The sequence below is a fragment of the Cryptomeria japonica genome, chromosome 6 (assembly GCF_030272615.1).
Source record: "Cryptomeria japonica chromosome 6, Sugi_1.0, whole genome shotgun sequence".
Taxonomy (NCBI): domain Eukaryota; kingdom Viridiplantae; phylum Streptophyta; class Pinopsida; order Cupressales; family Cupressaceae; genus Cryptomeria; species Cryptomeria japonica.
Genome location: NC_081410.1, coordinates 402,715,533 through 402,732,897, shown reverse-complemented (window position 1 = coordinate 402,732,897; position 17,365 = coordinate 402,715,533). Strand labels below are relative to the sequence as shown.

At 36.9% G+C, this 17,365-nt stretch overlaps 1 protein-coding gene across 1 annotated transcript; it reads left to right on the top strand.

The window, feature by feature from the left end:
• Window positions 1-3,441: 3,441 nt before the first annotated feature.
• Window positions 3,442-17,091, top strand: LOC131065835 (heme oxygenase 1, chloroplastic). The gene is made up of 4 exons (XM_058000471.2): window positions 3,442-4,376; window positions 9,399-9,622; window positions 16,500-16,607; window positions 16,705-17,091. Exons 1-4 carry the CDS (start codon window positions 3,854-3,856, stop codon window positions 16,795-16,797), a joined length of 948 nt encoding a protein of 315 aa, XP_057856454.2. The 5' UTR covers window positions 3,442-3,853; the 3' UTR covers window positions 16,798-17,091.
• The last annotated feature ends 274 nt before the right edge of the window (window positions 17,092-17,365 follow it).

Here is a 17,365-nt window from a genome sequence, read left to right as displayed (position 1 = left end):
TTAAGCTAAAGCTTAACAAATTGCAGCTACTTGGCAAAAGAGTACATGGCAGTGCCAAAGGGCGGTCTCCCTTTCCTTCACCAGTCCGCAACAAGAACCTGCAACAACGGGTCCCGAAGCCACATAAGTTGGAATTTGAATGAAGGCAAACGGGCAACCCGAGCCGAAGACGAAACCAACTTGATGGGCCAGTGATCCGATCCTCTCCAATCAAGAATCTTAGAACTTGTGGACCACCCCCTGCCAATCCAAAAACAGGAAACCAGAAACCGATCCAATCGTTCAACAATCCAATTCTCTCCCACCCTCCTATTGTTCCAAGTGAACAAACCATTGCTAGGCTTGACGTCAACAAGTTGCAGCAAGGAAATACTATCCTGGAAAAGGAAGGAAGAAGGTTCCAACCGCATTACGCCCCCCTTCTTTTCACTCAACTCTAGGATGGCATTGAAGTCTCCTGCCATGATCCAAGGATAAAGAGGGGCCAACCTGCGCATACCTAACACATGTGACCATAAGCTTTGCTTACCCTGAAAATTAGTAGGAGCATAGATATTCGAAAACAAGATGAATTCCCCAGTCTCAAGACTAGCCAGCACCCTGGTTAAAGAGGATCTGGAAGCAACCCACAAGATAGGGCGGAACCTTAAAGGGTTCCACAGATAGGCCACCCCTCCCGAGGAACCAGCTGCCCCAACACACTAACACTCGCCTCGCCCCCACAACTTTGGTACGAGACCCATCATACTATCCACAATAAGTTTAGTTTCTTGCAAGAAAAGGACTTCAGGTGAGTGATTCCTAATCATATCCCGAACAACTTTTTATCTAGGGCCGCTGTTCAAGCCCCTTACATTCCATGAGAGCACAATCATTTAGGTGGGTTGGAAAAGTGCGAGTCCAAAGTCTTCACTGACCCTGACTCAACCAAGTTCTCACCCATCAATTTGATCTTCTCCAGATCCTTCTTTCTGCCAACCTTTGAGCTCTTCTCTGACGCACTTTTCTTAATATCTCTCTGATGTAGACCCAGGTGAACGACTGACTTATACTTTTAGCCCCAACCAGTTCCACTTTCGAAGCTATCGGAGAACCTTCCCCCTCAGCTAAGTTCCCCTCGATAATAGGAGCCAGGCCCAACTGAGCCCCTACTGTCTGTTCCATCTCCATCTGCTGGCTTCCAACCTCTAGCAAGGCCTGGGAAGATTCCTCCATCACATTTTCCAGCACCCCTCCTGATGCATCCTGACCTAGAGGGGTAAACCCTGGGTTAACTTCCTGATGGCTCAGGTCATCCAGGGCCTCAAATCTGTTAAAGGTATCCTCCTCCCTTCTCTCCTGTAAGGGTCTCTTTTGTCCTCTGTTCCTGTTCTTTGTCTTAACTGGGACAAAGCCATCAGCACCCTCTACCACACCCGACAAGACAACTTTCCCTTTCTCAGCCCTGTCAAGGCTCGGTTCTGATTGCTGAGGTTGTCTCACTATCGGTTTGTATCTAGGGCACTTATGCTGAAGATGACCATACTCATGACACAGACGACAGCGGAATGGTAAAGTCTCGTAATCTAGCTGCTGAACCCAAGAGTAAGATCCTACACACATATCTATAGCATCTGGCAAGGGTTTACTAAGATCTATTTCAACACAGATACGTGCATAGGTCATTACCTTTCTCCCCAGAGTTTGCGACAAGGGTCCCACTGGTCTCCCAAGCAGAGCCGCGAGCATCCGTAGCACATCCTCTTGACAGCATTCCACCGGAAGACGTGGTAATCGAACCCACACCGGAACTCTATTTGGGAGCTCCTCCAAAGGATTAAACCCCGCATGCCAAGGTTTGATATATAATCCCACCTGGTTGTAAAAATACAGACCTCCTTCAAAAACCCTATTGCGATCCTCCATGCAGTTGAATGTAACCATAAAATAGTTATTTGCCAACAACATAATCTCCATTTCCCCTTTCGGTGCCCATGTCCGCTGCGCCTAGTTTTCCAAAAATTGCAATGATACCCTCAATCCCAGGAACTTACAGTATAGCGAGTGATTTGAAAAGTATTCAATGTCATCAGCTATGATCTCCGGAGGGATAATCAGCTTCGGCCTCTCACTGCATCTCTCCAGGCAACCATTAATTTTCCCCATGCGTGAACTACCAACACTCCCAGAGCCCAAATCTGAGGAGAATAGGTTATTGTTAAACGTCTTTACATTCTGAAAAGGGGGTTTTGAACCCACCGCAGCACAGAAATCCATAGTTGGAACCGTCAGCGAGGCTTCCCCACCCAACGTCACCATCGGGCACACAAAAATTAAAAAAGAACCAAGGGTACGACCGAGGGCCCACACCCCAAGATCTCCCCACGGGGCTCAGCACCCAAAAACCACTCCCCTCACCTGCACCACCAAGGAATGACCCACCTCGAACCCCCAACCCCCGGGAAAGCTTCGACCGCAGCAGCAGAACCCCACCCCCGCGCAACCCTCCCACCTCCCGACGACCACTCCCACAGTCACCACCAATCCCTCCCACCTCCTTCCTCTTCCGTCTTCCCCCGAATCCCAGCTCTTCCCCCCCACGCGATCCCACACCAGCGCCGCCTGCAGCTAGGGCCGTGAAACCCTAGCTTGGCCTCTTGCGCAGCCTTGCGAGAACGCCATCCCAAAAAACATAATTGACTTTCAATAGTATAGTTTTCAAATATGTAATCTAATATTACAAGATTATTATTATTATATTATTATTTTATTTTATTTCTTATCCTTAAGAAAAAAATAGACTTTATGTAAGGGACACTTTTAATCTCCCTAATTATTAATATTTGTAGATCTTAAATTAAGAAAAATATTGACATCACTATTAAGAATTGTCTATCCCTTATATCAAATCTAAAAACATAAGACTTAAATAAAAATATACAAATTTTCTACTCTACACTTCTCTAGAAACTAACCACCTAACATTTCCTTCAATACTTTGATGCCCATGTGCAACTTTACCAACACTCTTGGTCATATAAAATATTTCTAGGACCATCAACAATCATCATAAGGGGTATATCCCTAGTGAAAGACATTTTCATAATATCAATTTTCCAACCATGACTTGAAGATACCGGTCATTCAATCAGACTTATGCAAGTTCTCTTAAAGTTTTTCTTTTAAAGATAGTATTCATAATAAAGAGCTTTTCAGTTGAAACAACACCCAGAATCTGGCCGATTGATGAGAATGGTTTACATCAGCTGTTTGAAATCTTAACTCCGATTTATTCTCTATTGAATAATTCAAAATTAGAAAAAAATTAAAAAACAGCACTTTAAAAAAGGAAATGGTTAGTTTTTTTAAAAAACTCATTATGTCTTCTGAGGTGGATTGATTTTTTAATTGAATAACTTGCTTATCTTTTAAGAAAGCTTTGGATAGCTTGCAACCCACAAGGAAAGATATTGTTGATTCTCGATTTGGTCGTCATGATCTGCATCTTTTCATTTTTCTAAGTAATATTAAAATGACAAAACAAGCAGACAAAGCATAGACGATTGAAAGATTCTTCTACACTCGAATGCGGCACTCCTCATTTCTTTTTTCCTAATTCACTCCATCCAATACGTTTCTCTTTCCCAATTGGCACCTTTCTCATCCTTACTATGCTTTTGCCAGCCGAACTCTCTGTTTATAACAAACCCACGTCAATTTGATATTATCTTTCGGACATTCCTGCTCTGTTGCTTATACGTTAGGATTATCTAGACCGAAGTATTAGGCTTCACGGCATCCAACCACGTAATCTGTTACTTCTCTGAATCAACACACTATAAATTTCTGTGGTTCAACAGATTTAAGACTCAATATGTCCCTGTCAATGTCCCAGACAGTAATTTTCAGAGATTTGCAGATGGCTTCCCACTCTCATGCTTATCTCAATGATTGCAAACCTGCTGTTTCGAGGAACCCAAATTGCCAAGCTATGATTTTACAGCCAAAAAGACAAGTGGGTCTTGCCGCAGCACTACCTGACAGGAAGAGCGGCGGAAGCAGCATTAATGCTACTCTTTCTACTGGTGGCTTCACGAAAATTGGACAAGCATGGAATTCGCATGAAAGAGGCACGCTTGTTGTGAGAGCAGCAGCAACTGCTGAGAAGCCCAGAAAACCTTACCCAGGTGAAGAAAAGGGATTTGTGGAGGAAATGAGGTTTGTGGCTATGAAACTCCACACCAGAGATGTGGCCAAAGAGGGGGAAAAGGAGCCAGATAGTCAGCCCATTGGCAAATGGGAGCCTACAATTGAAGGTTATCTCAAGTTCCTGGTGGACAGCAAAGTGGTGTACGACACCTTAGAGAATATAGTACAGAAGGCATCTCATCCCACCTGTCAGTAAGCAAAAACTTAATTTCATTTTTGTTTACAACCAAAAATCTAATTTCAGTTGTATTTGTGGCCAAAAGAACTCAATTTCATTTTTGTTTATATGCATAAACCCAAATTTATTTATTTATTTCTTTGGTTAAAACCTAGAAATCTCTACCTCTGTAATCATTAAGATGACGGAATGTTTTGGTTCTTTATTGACTACGTATTTTGCATATGTTAATGCACTTCTCTGATATGATTCTTGTTTCTTTAATGGGCGCAAACTGATAAAGGAAAAGGGTTAATCTGCCTTTTAAGTCAGATGTCTAGTTAGTTTTTACTTTGCGATGACTGTGCATGTATATGTGATCTGGTATACTAAACTTATGCTTCCAACGAGCAGAAACGGGTAAAACAAATGGAAGATTTTGATAAAATAGAGGATATTGTATGAAATGTTTAATTGTCTTCTTAAGAAAAAAGTGAAACTGAGTAGGGAAGGGCAAACCTTCCCGTTTGTTTAAAGTATTTTTCCCTTCATAAACGAATAAATGTCTACCTTTTTGTGCCCTCATAAAGATGTTTTTACATTTTGGTTCTCTATTGACCATGGATGTACATATGTGTACATCATATGCAATTCACTATAATGATATTTTGTTTTTTCAAGGGTACAAACTGATCAAACAAACGAAGGTTTCTGATGCAAGACTTTCTGGGTATTGCATGAAATAATATAATTGTCTTCATAAGACCACCCAATTGGGTAGGGAAATCCTCATTCTGACCACCCAGAGCTGAGGTTATTGGGTATTTACTATTTTAGTTTGCAGAGCTGGCATACCACAATTTAGTGTAATCTCCACATCGTCTTGATTGCCTGGTTTCTTGCGATTGCACATTCCCCCTTGTAAAAATTTCTTAATAGCTAAGCTTTGAACATGGGTGTTTTAGTAAAAATGTGTGTTAGACAGTGGTCCAGTTGAAGTGGGCTACTGTATTTTACTCAGTTATGTCACTGAGGAAATTTGGGATAAGTTTGCAGTAAGATGATTCCTTGTAAAATGAAAAATCCAGTTTGCTGCTAAAGTTGTTTAGGACTTTGCATTTAAATTACCAATAGATTTCTACTCTAAAAATGTTCCACTGCCAAACGTTAAAAAGTAAATAAAAATCCCTAAAATAAGAAAAAATGCCTTTATCATTTTGCCCATTGGTCCCATTTCCAATACTTGATTGGCCAGTATCAAAAATCATTTCCTTCATGCTCAAGTTGTACAGACATATATTTCTTGATATATAAAAGATTTCTTCATGGTTTGTATTAGACTAGTCATCTGTATTGATTTTTGATAGATTCTGAATTCCTTTAAGAAGAGAGGAAAATTAACTGATTTTAGTAATGCTTAGTTTGTCTTGTGTTGGGAAGACCTGTGTAATAGAATGCTGCACAAGGATGGGCAGCAAGTAGGATAATTATCTTAAGTTCACATGCAGAAGGTAATGGACAGGGCCATAGACTTTAGTAGAAAATTGGACGATAGATTAATTGATCTACTTTTGGAAAATATCAGGTGATTGCATGGTCATGAATGGGTTAGATAGACCAGACAGCATTTGTTAATTGTTACCAATTATCATGTATACCAAAAAACAAACTAACAAAGGGTATAAAAAATAAGAAAAAAGAAAATGTATAAATTCTGACAGGTCACCACAGGCAGCCAATGAACAGAACTGTTACATGATTTATAGTATATAGAGAGTGTGCATAAGCCATCTGCAGCTTAGCATGTAGGTCAAATCTAGATTTAATATATTTAGTAGAACGCCCTTTGACTAAAGGTAGTACATACTGTATTTACAATATTGAATAATCCTACAACGCATCTTCAAGTTAGGTCCATTGGCAAAAGCCTAAAAGAAAATCAAACCTAAACATTAGCCTGATGTAGTACCATGAAACCAGACAAATTTAGAATGTAGGTCTGGATATTGGCTTATTCTCATTAATTCTTATTGCCTTCCATCTGGGATACATTAGAACCATTAAGCCCAGCGGTTCTTTTAACCATCAACATTTTGGATCACACTCCGTGATCCATCATCAGGCTGCAAGAGAGTTCAAGGAGATGTGATCCGAAACGTTGATGGTTAAAAATTTCTCAAACTATCAAATCCAGAAACTGCAACCAATATTTGTATGGATTGTGGAATTCTAATAGCATTGATCAATGGTTCTTGTCAGTCAAGATTTACAAGGATATAAAGGAATTGACTGAAGTATTTCTTTTGGCATCCCAATCTGGGTCATATACTGTAGGAATGAAAACCACGCAGTCACTAGGATAAAATATTACTATCACGTGATAGCTTATGATCCTACTTTTTAACAATATGGTGTATCCCAAAGGAGATATTTTGTTTTGGGCAGGAGAATGTGAATGCTTTTGTAGATAATCTTTTTGTCTTAATTAGCTTAATTTCCAGAACCTCTGGATGCCATTTTAATCTGGGGATGAATTTCAACCGTGTTTACATATTTTTGGTTTTTGTAAGGGAGTTATTTCTAACAATACTGCCTTTGACAACTCTTTGTTGTACATCCTCAGTCACAGTCTTTGTTTAATTCTAGAATCTATTCAATGGGGACATTTTTGCAGGTGGGGTTGCGAAATTTAAAATGTGCTTGTAGAGATTTAGAGCAACAGCTACCATTTATGTTGCTATCCACAAAAATTATCACCACAATTGGTTTTCCTCTTGGTTTGTGTATGCTTACATTCATTAAAAAAAAATTCTTATAATATTTTTTTCAAATTGCACATTTGCAAGAGATATTGGAAGGTGTGCTACAAAGAGGCCCGGTCGGATCAATATTTGAGGGTGATTAAATCCCTAGTTAAGTGTTAGGTTACATTTCACCATACACGTTGATTCTTTTTTCTGTCTTTGCTGTTACTTTAGTTGGGAGGAACTCATGACTACCAGATAAAAATTGCATCTGCTAATGACTAGTCTTGACTCAGTGTGCTGTTGCTTTCAAAAGTATTATTATAGGCTATTCAATATTGGATTGTTTTACATCTTCCATTTTACTCTGGATTTCTATGCTAGTTAGCTCCTGGTATCATTTTTATGTTGGCCGTTTAGAGATGAACATTTTTGAATAAACCATGCTGTAACTTGCTCATTCAAAGATAATTTTGTTTCCAGTATGTCATTTATGAATAATTATCTACTAGCACTTTTTGATAGGTGAAGTGAGGATGCTTTTGGGGCCCTTACCAATAATAATAGTAACCAAAAATTCATGAAAATCTCGAGAAGCCAAACCAAAACCCTGTATACATACATAAAACGGGCTACAAAGAAGTCTGAAGAGATGACTCTGATAAAAGAAGCCCAGCTAAAACTACCAGAAGCCAAAAATGAGCCAAATTAACTATCAGGTGGGCCTAAACCCATTGCTGTATCTTCCTTGGCTGCAACTTGCTCACTCAATTCCAGAAAAGACTGCTGTTTGGCCCTAGAGACATAACCTTTCGAGATTTTAGTCAATGTCGCAACCATTTACTTGGCCTATGCATTACTATGACCTGCAGTCACAACGCCCATGCCTTCCTCAAAGCTCTCGCATGGGAGGATATATCATGTTATCCTCCCCTGGAAGAACACAACTATGAATCCATTCCTTGAATTAAGAATCAAGGGTTTAGCATTTAATTTATTAATGATATCCCCAGTGATTGAAGCCCCGATATGGATCACCGCTGTGTTATACATGTCACAAACCGTTGACCCCCAAGATGAACTTGAGAAAATTCATTATGGCCATGTACGGAGTAACAGATGGCCTCCAGAGATGGTGGTCTGATAGAGTCTCGCCATAAGATGTGTGTCGGGAGGAGTGGCCCTTGGCATTCTGGGGAAGGCCAGAAATCTGATTCTTGAAAAGCAAACTGTAGAAACACAAAATCCATAGGATAACAACAGGCAGGATAGCCTTTAAAAATGACACCATCCATGCTGAGGAGTGTGCCAAGTCCTAGGTACACAAATAAACCAGCAAGGAGCCATGATTACATGTGAAAGGTCCACAAACAAGAAACTAGCTGTGAAAAATCATGCGAGTCTGCTCCAATCTACTTAAACATTCATTATAGCCACATAAGAATGAGGTAAGTAAAAGTTAGGTTCATCTATATTATATTGGAAGGAGGAGTTTCCGCATTAAGCATCAATAACAAATGTTCCCATTTTCCAGGGACATTCACTGTTTTTTGAAGAAAAGGGGAATTTATCAATTCCAGCATTTATCAAACAATCAATCAACCTGTTACATTCCTGCTAGCTATGAACAAAAGTAACTTCCTCAATACTCTACCCCACAAGGTCAGCCTCTGCTAAAATATTGTTAATTTTCCAATCATTTGAGGAATTCTTAACCATACCTGCAATAATCACCTAACATTTTACAACCTAGTGAAGAGGCCAACTTGAGGCCTTCCTAAATAGCTAATGCTTGTGCCTCATTGTTTGTTCTGAAACTTAAGAAGAGAGAGCTCCTTACTGACCCCTTCCTTTCCCTCAGACCCAAAAGGGGGCAGATCACTACACCAACTCCTGCATCCGGATTACCTCTAGCAGTCACTTCAAATTTTAATTTTGAGAAACCAAGAGGGCAGTTGACAAGAATTAACAAGATGTTAGAGCATTGTTGATTACCTCATTAACAGGGGAGTTAAAGACAAACATTTTATTTCCATGTCTACTTTTTTTTGTAATGCAGGAACTCTAATTGTGACATTTCCACATATTTGTTGCACTGGATACATTATAATTATTCATTATTTTGCCTTTTGAAGGGCCATTTAATATTGAGTGGCTATAAAATTTCAATCTCACTTGATAAACATTGTGCACATCAAATATAAGGTGGTTTCTTAAGTATTTACTTGCCAAGATATGTTTTTTTTGCAGTTTTGCAGGTACAGGAGTAAATAGATAATGAATTATAATGTTTTGTATTTTGTGTGTAGATGCCGAGTTCAGAAATACAGGATTGGAAAGGTCAGAAAATTTGGCAAAAGATTTGGAATGGTTTAGACAACAGGGACATGCAATTCCAGATCCTTCTTCCCCAGGAACATCGTATGCAAATTATTTACAAGAACTATCTGAGCAAGATCCACCAGCATTCATTTGCCACTTTTATAATGTATATTTTGCACACACTGCTGGAGGTCGAATGATTGGGAAAGCGGTCAGCCTCTCTTGCTCTCTTTGTAACATGCATGTCTACATGTTTACACTAAAAAAATCACAGTTACAGATACATAGTGTTACTCTTGATGCACTTCTTCCCAATTTTTTTCAATCCTTTCAAATTCTTTGCTATTTCTTTTTTCTAGTGGCAATAATAAAGTTGTGCTTTCTGTAAACATTTTAGATGGTGACACATTCTTTAGAAATTTCCTAATTCTGGAAGTTTACCTTTTTTGAAGATAATACTTTACATTTGTGCTGTTTGTATAATTAATCTTGACTAGGATTCTAGCACTCAAGCAAATCAGTTGAAATGTCTTTTGAGCAGGTGTTTCTTTTGGTCATTTATTCACTCATGTTCATGTCTAGTGGAGTCACTAAAAGACTCATCTTCTTTGTACATGGGCCCTCTTTTGTTTGTGTGTGGCACGTCCTCCATCTTAATGTCTTGTCAAATTCATCATGTATGGTACTATAATTTTATACAATACAACAGGATCTAGATACCTGCCTACCTAGTCTCATAATCAAGTAAAAAGATAATCATGCAAAACTCGCATTTCACTTACAATTACTTTATGATAAGGAAGAAACCTAAATAACTAGAAGAGATATCATTAATAATACCTTATTAATGATATAAGGTATTATTCATGATATCTTTTTACAATTAATGTTGTCTTATTGTTATTTTCTCTCCTTTGGTTTTTTAGGGTTTTGAATTTTTGTATTTCATCTTTTAGGCTTTCATTATTATTGCCTCTTCTTCATTGCTTTCCTTATTTTGTTATTTTATTTTTCTTATCATTTTTCTTATTCTTTTTATTATTTTTCCTCTTTCTGGTGTCAATGTAGCCATTTATCTCTTTTGCTTCCTCTTCTTTGTTGGTCAGTTATCTTCTTAGGTTTTCTTTTTATTTCTAATTTTTTATGTTTTTATTGTTCTCTATGCCTTGAATTTTGTGCACACTTCACACTGTTACCCCTCTCTTGTCTTTTTATTCAGTCTCGATTTGCAATCCATCATTTTTCTTCTTCATCCTGATGATGGTTCATGGAGCATGACCTGAAACGTTGATGCAATAATTCTTACGCAGTTGAATCCAGAAATATATTCCAATCAATAGCATGGACTGTGGAAATCTGATAAATTTGAGAAACCTAAATAGTGAATCTTCCTTGCACGTGTACACTTGGGTGGATGCAAGTCTATTTCTTGTTAAAAACTCATGCTGAATTTTGTTGAATGACCAGACTAAAAAGGATACTTGAATATTTTGAAAGCATCTGAATGTGTTATTTATTTTATAAAGCACAATGAAATGTGTTGTCTCCTGCAGGCTGTAAGAAGCTATGGCACAAACTTTGAGATTTATTGAATTTTCCTTGCTTTTGAAAATGCTGAGCTTATCCAAGTCTATTTTGACCTTGAGTTGGATTTTTTTATTTTTTATTTTTTTATTATGTTTTGAAAGGGATCTTGGTATATCCCCAAATTGTTGATTCTTTGATGTGGATGTGCTTCCTTCAATTTCCACACCGCATCTATCAATCAAATCTTTTATGTAATTTTTTAGTTTCATGCATCGATTTGTTGGATGTCCTTGGACTTTGTGAAACTGTTAATATTTGTTTTCTCTATAATGTTTTGATTTTGGCATATTTTTATCAAAGGGCTTGGTTTGTGGAAAAACAGTCATGTTTTCAGCAACTACTTCGTGAAAGATAATTTCTAGTGGTTACCCTAGAGGAGTAGATTGACTTCTTACGATTTCTTGCCTAGGTTGCTCCCTAGGGATGGTAAGGTGAGGAATAACTTGAATTGTCTAATTGTTCTTTGAACCAATAATGGTGTCATTAAATGACATTCTTATTTTTATGAAAGAATTTTGGTTCGTCCAATTGAGCTTGATTTTGGGAATCGCTTAGCAATGAGGGCTTCTTTGATTGACTCCTTTTCTATGATCTCATTGAAGGTTGTTGCATAAAGCACCTACAAGTGAAATGACATTTCTTGATTTGGTTGGTGGTGAAAATGCTAACAAACTAGTTTATAAGGATTGCCAAGGGAATCTGCTAGCCATGTTTTGCCATCTTTGAAGGAAAGAAGGGAAACTTTCTTTATTCCTATATTTGGTATGACAAATCTATCATTGTCAATACATGTTCCATGTATGAGAAATATCTTATGAACTTTTTGCTGAATTGGGGAATGTTGTTATCATTGTCAATTCATGTTCCATGTTGTTTGAGAAATGTCTTATGAATCTTTCTACTAAATTGAGGAATGTCGTTATATTCCTTAGGAAGATGAAAAAACCACTCTAAAGCTTGACATTCTAAGCCTAAAGGGAACAATCAAATTAGGTAGTTGTTACTATAGGGCCATAGGTTACTTCTTGGCATGTCACGAAAAATTCCTTCATGTGTTCTCTTAGATCACAATTTCCTTTGTACCTGTCAAATTTGGGTGGTTTGAAATAAGGAGGAAAAGGGATTTGTAGCATGGCTCTGTCAAAAGGATGAGGGCACAACTCAAATTTGTATGTTTTATGATGAATCCCCAATCGTAGGCCATTGAGAACCTCCATGGTTCTCCATTCCTAGGCAAATGGTGGACCTTGGTGTGGTGACAATGGTAAGATAAAGTTTGTTAGTTGATTGGATTGTTTAAGGGTTGGCTTGGTTTGTTGGTATTGTGAAGGTTTGGATGATGAAGGACATACATGTGAGGTTAAGTTCACAATTTGTTCACTCAAGAGTTGCATTTGATCAAACATGATTTGATTTTAATGTTGAGGATTTTGTTGTACTAGGATCTTCTTTTTGGAAATACCAGGAACATGTGGAATATCAGTGTTTGTTTTATTTTGGTCAATAGGGTCGCTAGTAGTTACATGACGTATGTTTGAAGGCTTGCGACTTATGATGTTTAAGTTCTAGAGTTTCTGATCAATGGGAAGTTTTGCTCCTAGTTCTATATGTTGAATGAGGATATCATCCTTTTGCTCAAATAAGAATTGACTTATCTGGACATGTCCTTGTTCATTTTTTAAACAAATCTTCATTATCATTCTCATACTCTCTATGGTTGAAAAAGTCATTGTTATCGCTTATCATCATTGTACACAATTGGCTTTTCAAGTTGATCTAAACAAGCAAGCTTTCCAACATAAGGATGATTTTTGGATGCATGGTGTGTCTTGAAGGAAATGACTTTCTTTAGCCAAATTTAAACCTTTTTTGAAAATGGGTGACTTGAAGTTTTCAGGTTGAACTTGTTTAATAGATGCTTCTAGACAAAATAGAATTGGTTAAATGTATTTTCCGCGTTTAAACTTTGATTTTATCTAGCTTCAAGTCTTTTTTTAGGCATGAATTTTATTTTCGTTTTGGTATTTTTTGCACTAGTTTCAAACAAGGGGATGGAATACAAAGCAGACATATGAACAACCTGTCTACTCAAGCGAATTATTTGGTTTCATAGTCCCACAAACATACTTTGATCTAGTCGGAAATGGTATGGGATGTTAAGGCACTGGCCACTTTTATCCTCAAGATCACACTAGGGCGTGAGAGGAGAGCATATGTGGCCTACTATCTTGTTTTTAGAAGTATGGTGTGAGTAACTTCTTGTGGCTAACTGCATAGTAGTGCACTACAAAGACCAAATGGCTAAAAGGTTCCCTAAGCTACATACTCAAAGGTATGTGAGGCCCAAGTCCATGAAATTAGGGAGCTTGTCTAAAGTGTGTGATTGGGGTTGAATTCCTACTCATTTCACTTTGTCCTAAATTACAAAGCTGAACCAAAAACAACAATTTCTATCTTGTAAGGAGTCTTTCAAATCTCTTCCTAATTTCTATAGCTTGCTAGAACATGTGGGTTCGGTTCGACACTCGGTGATGAAATCCAAGCTGAGCTCGTAAAAAATTAAAAAAGGAAGAGATGGGGGTCTTTGATTCCCAAGATCACAAAATTGCATGAGGGAAGAGCCTACACACTCAATCTTTAGTTTACACAAGTGACAATAGATTTGATTGGTTGGAATGATGGAGTAAGCTGACTAGGATGATGACAGATTTAGTTGACAATGTGGCAAAATTTAGGTGCTCACAGGGTCAACAAGAAAAACCATATTTGATCTTCTTGTCCACTTTTTGCTGGGCTTGACGAATCTTTATTGATCTGTGATTATTATGGATATTCCATTAATTAATTTACAAAAACAAATTCAAGAGCTTGCTGATTTGAGCTGCTTGCCATTTAATACAGAATACTTAAGAAAACAACCTTTATGTGTTCTACATTAAGTAGTGATGAAATGTGAAAAGTAATTCACAATTATGAACAATACTGAAATCACATAAAAAAACATAGCATACATAGAAAATTTGATCTTGAGAGAACCCAAGCTGGGTAAAATATCCCTAGTTGATTGAGTTACAAGCCATTTAAAAAATATAGAAAATTTCAATTATTCCTGTACAAGGCATTCATCGTATGGATTATAGAACCATATTATATATTTTTAGAGCTGAATTGAGAATTCACATGGAGTTGGACACACGAATTAACAAAATGTTATTGCCTTTATTGTCTGTGAGCATATCTTATATAAAAATGACAACACAATACCCAAAGACTACTAGTTGTCACTACAAAATGATGAGGGTAGGTTTAAAAATATAAAATTATGAGATGAATAAGTGACACCTGCATTAGCATTATAAATTCTTTAAATTTGATGATAATATAACTATTCTTTTCTGACAAAATTGTTGATTCCCTGTAATTGGTACCGTGAATAAAATGTAACAATGTTGCTAAACACTTTCTATCGCATTAATTTCACATTTCCTTTCTCATAGAGGATTTTCACTTGTGATCTCTTCTATGCATAGCTAAATCAAGATGGTTAAGAGGGGTGTGAACTTTCATCCTTTTCCGGCTGCATTCATTTGGGCTTCATTGCCAAGGCCCAATATCATATTCAAAATTTAGTGCATATCCTCCATTAAAATTCCTTAAACATGAAAGAGGAGGAAAAATAGACCATATTCAGCAAAACTAATGACTGAATCATAGCACATGTAATGTGGCTGTTCATATTTATATATGTTATTATGTGGATCGGTCTGGATCTGAGCTGAATTACATAGCAGTTATAACCTTTTTTATTTCTCATTTTTGTGTGTTTTTTTCCCTTTATTATATAAATTGCACTTTCTGAGCATCACTCGATCATCACAGGAAGGAGCCATCCCCTGCTGTTTTTTAAGCATATAAATATTTCCCAATTTTCTTTTTTCAGGGGACAGCTCCAGGATGTTTCCTGCCCATCCCCACATCCCTGAAATGTCCCAGGTGTGGAGACAGGTGGAAATAGCCAGGAGACAGGTGCCTGTGGAACATAGGTGCTGAAACCATTTGTGATTTTATCGTCCTTTATTTGCTTGGATGGTCAATCTTTATAACCTTCAGTTTTTCTCTTCTGCTTAAACCTTTTTTATCTCTCTCCTTGATGTCCACATTCTATAGTTTTGTTGCTTCTTTGTATTCATTGTTTTCTGCTAATCTGGATAGTAATATGTTTGTCATCACCTCACCCTTTATTTTCCTTTTATTGATTTTCTTATATTTTGTTTTTGCCCTTGTTTCTGGCACAAAATTGTAATATGCTGTCATCTTGATTCATCCATTGTTTCGAGCTTTGTGTATCTCTGGAATCACTCATACATTGCTGATATTATAATTTATTTGATTTTGACAAATTCATTATACCATTGGTTTTGCATTGTGAATTTAAAAACAGTTTTTTTTATATCCTAAGAAACCATCTTGTATGTTGTCAATGATTCAAAAACTCGACAATAATTATTATATTATAATCTTGCAAGTTGTTTTGGTTGACTAGCTAAAATTCTGCTAACTGTTGAAACAAAGAACTAGGTGAAATTGTGGCTTCGAGTTGATTTTGTTTCTATAGAATAATGACTTTGATATCTAATTCTAATTCAATCGAAAGATGTTCCTCAAGAGTAGATTTTATTTTCTAATTCTTGTTAGAAACATTTCAGTGATTCTTTGAGATTCATATACGCTACAGTAGTGGCATATTAGTACTTTTTGGATTTTTGTCAATATTTCTTGGAATTGTTTTTGAAAGAAAGGTGAAATAGTAGATGCAGATTAGTTTTTTAATCGAGTATGTTTTTTGGTGTTTTTTCTAATTTGAATTTTATTAGAAAATTTCCTCTGCATATATTTGAAAACGTGGCATGATCTGTAAAGCGAATTGATCTAGAGAATTGATGTAGAGAGTAGCTAAATGTTGTGGTTAGAAGGGTCATTTTGGTAGAAGCTACAAAAAGATCAATAGATTTTACTTAGTTTGATGGCCATAGGAAATGAAATCAGGTAAAGAATCATACATTTTAGGAAAGAAATGTTGAATCTTGTGATGGGGCACTTCAGATTAAATTGTTTGACACAAACTATGAGACAATTGGAGACCATGTCTTTGGTTCTCCACTGGACTCTTTTGTAGGCTTGCTTTCTATTAGAGTGACTTGATAATTGGCATTCTATTTATTAACTATTCAGGCACTCAAAATATAATTTTGTGGATAACTATAAGAAAGCAACAAGTTTGAATGATTAAAATCATGTCCTTCCATGTGTGAATAACTGCTTGAACTCGAGTGATAAAGTGGCAAGATGAAAGACTTTCAAGGTGATTCCTACTGAATAGTGCCTTGGTTGAATTTATTCCCAAGAACTTATTGTAAATGAATATTGCTGTAAAGTATTTTGAGGCTTCTAGTGAACCTTACCTAATGTAGATGATTGCTTAAGTAATTTCAATGACACAGGTTGCTGGAAAGATTCTTGGTGGAAAGGAACTGGAGTTTTATAAATGGGAGGGAAATCTGAAAAAGTTGTTAGATCGTGTGAAGGAGAAGATCAACAAGGTTGCGGAGGTGAGAATATAGAAATGGGTTATGAACACTTGAATACTCTCTCTCGCTAAAATTAGCAGCAAGCTTAAGTCATTCTCAAAGATTTGTTTTTATGCAGGCCTGGTCACGGGAAGAGAAAAATCACTGTCTAGAAGAAACTCAGAAGTCCTTTGAATACTCTGGAAAACTCCTCCGCTTGATTATCTCATGATCAAGTGCTCTACCAAGTTCATCCTATGGTGTAGATTTATCAAGAGAAGCTTCCAGCATTCTTGGATCCTGCATTAATAAATTCCAATAGTTTTTATATTGTCATATGGTTGAATCAATTTGCATTCTAACAATTATCCATTTATCATTTGTGCATCCATAGTTGTAATCCTTTCAATTCTGTCAACAAATAAAGACAGATTTGTATCTCATCAGGCCATTTCCTTCAATAAAGATACTTGAGGGAAATGGATTAAGTATATATGGAAGCTTTACTTTCAGTTGTTCCCAATTCTTTTTAGCCTCTAATGTATATATATCTGGCTTTGCATTTGGTAGACAAATCTTTCATCTACTTTTTTATGTCAATTCTATCTTATTGATGGTAATTTATAATTTGATTGTTTCGTATTTAAAAATGAAGAACAGTTTAGCAGCATTAGATCTTCACAGTCCGTTAAAGATGCAAGATTGTACAGGTCACCATACAATTTTCTCCGAAAAAACTTGAAAAATCTGCAGAAAAAGCAGTTTGTCAAGAAAACTGCAACTTGACAGACTTTGCTTTT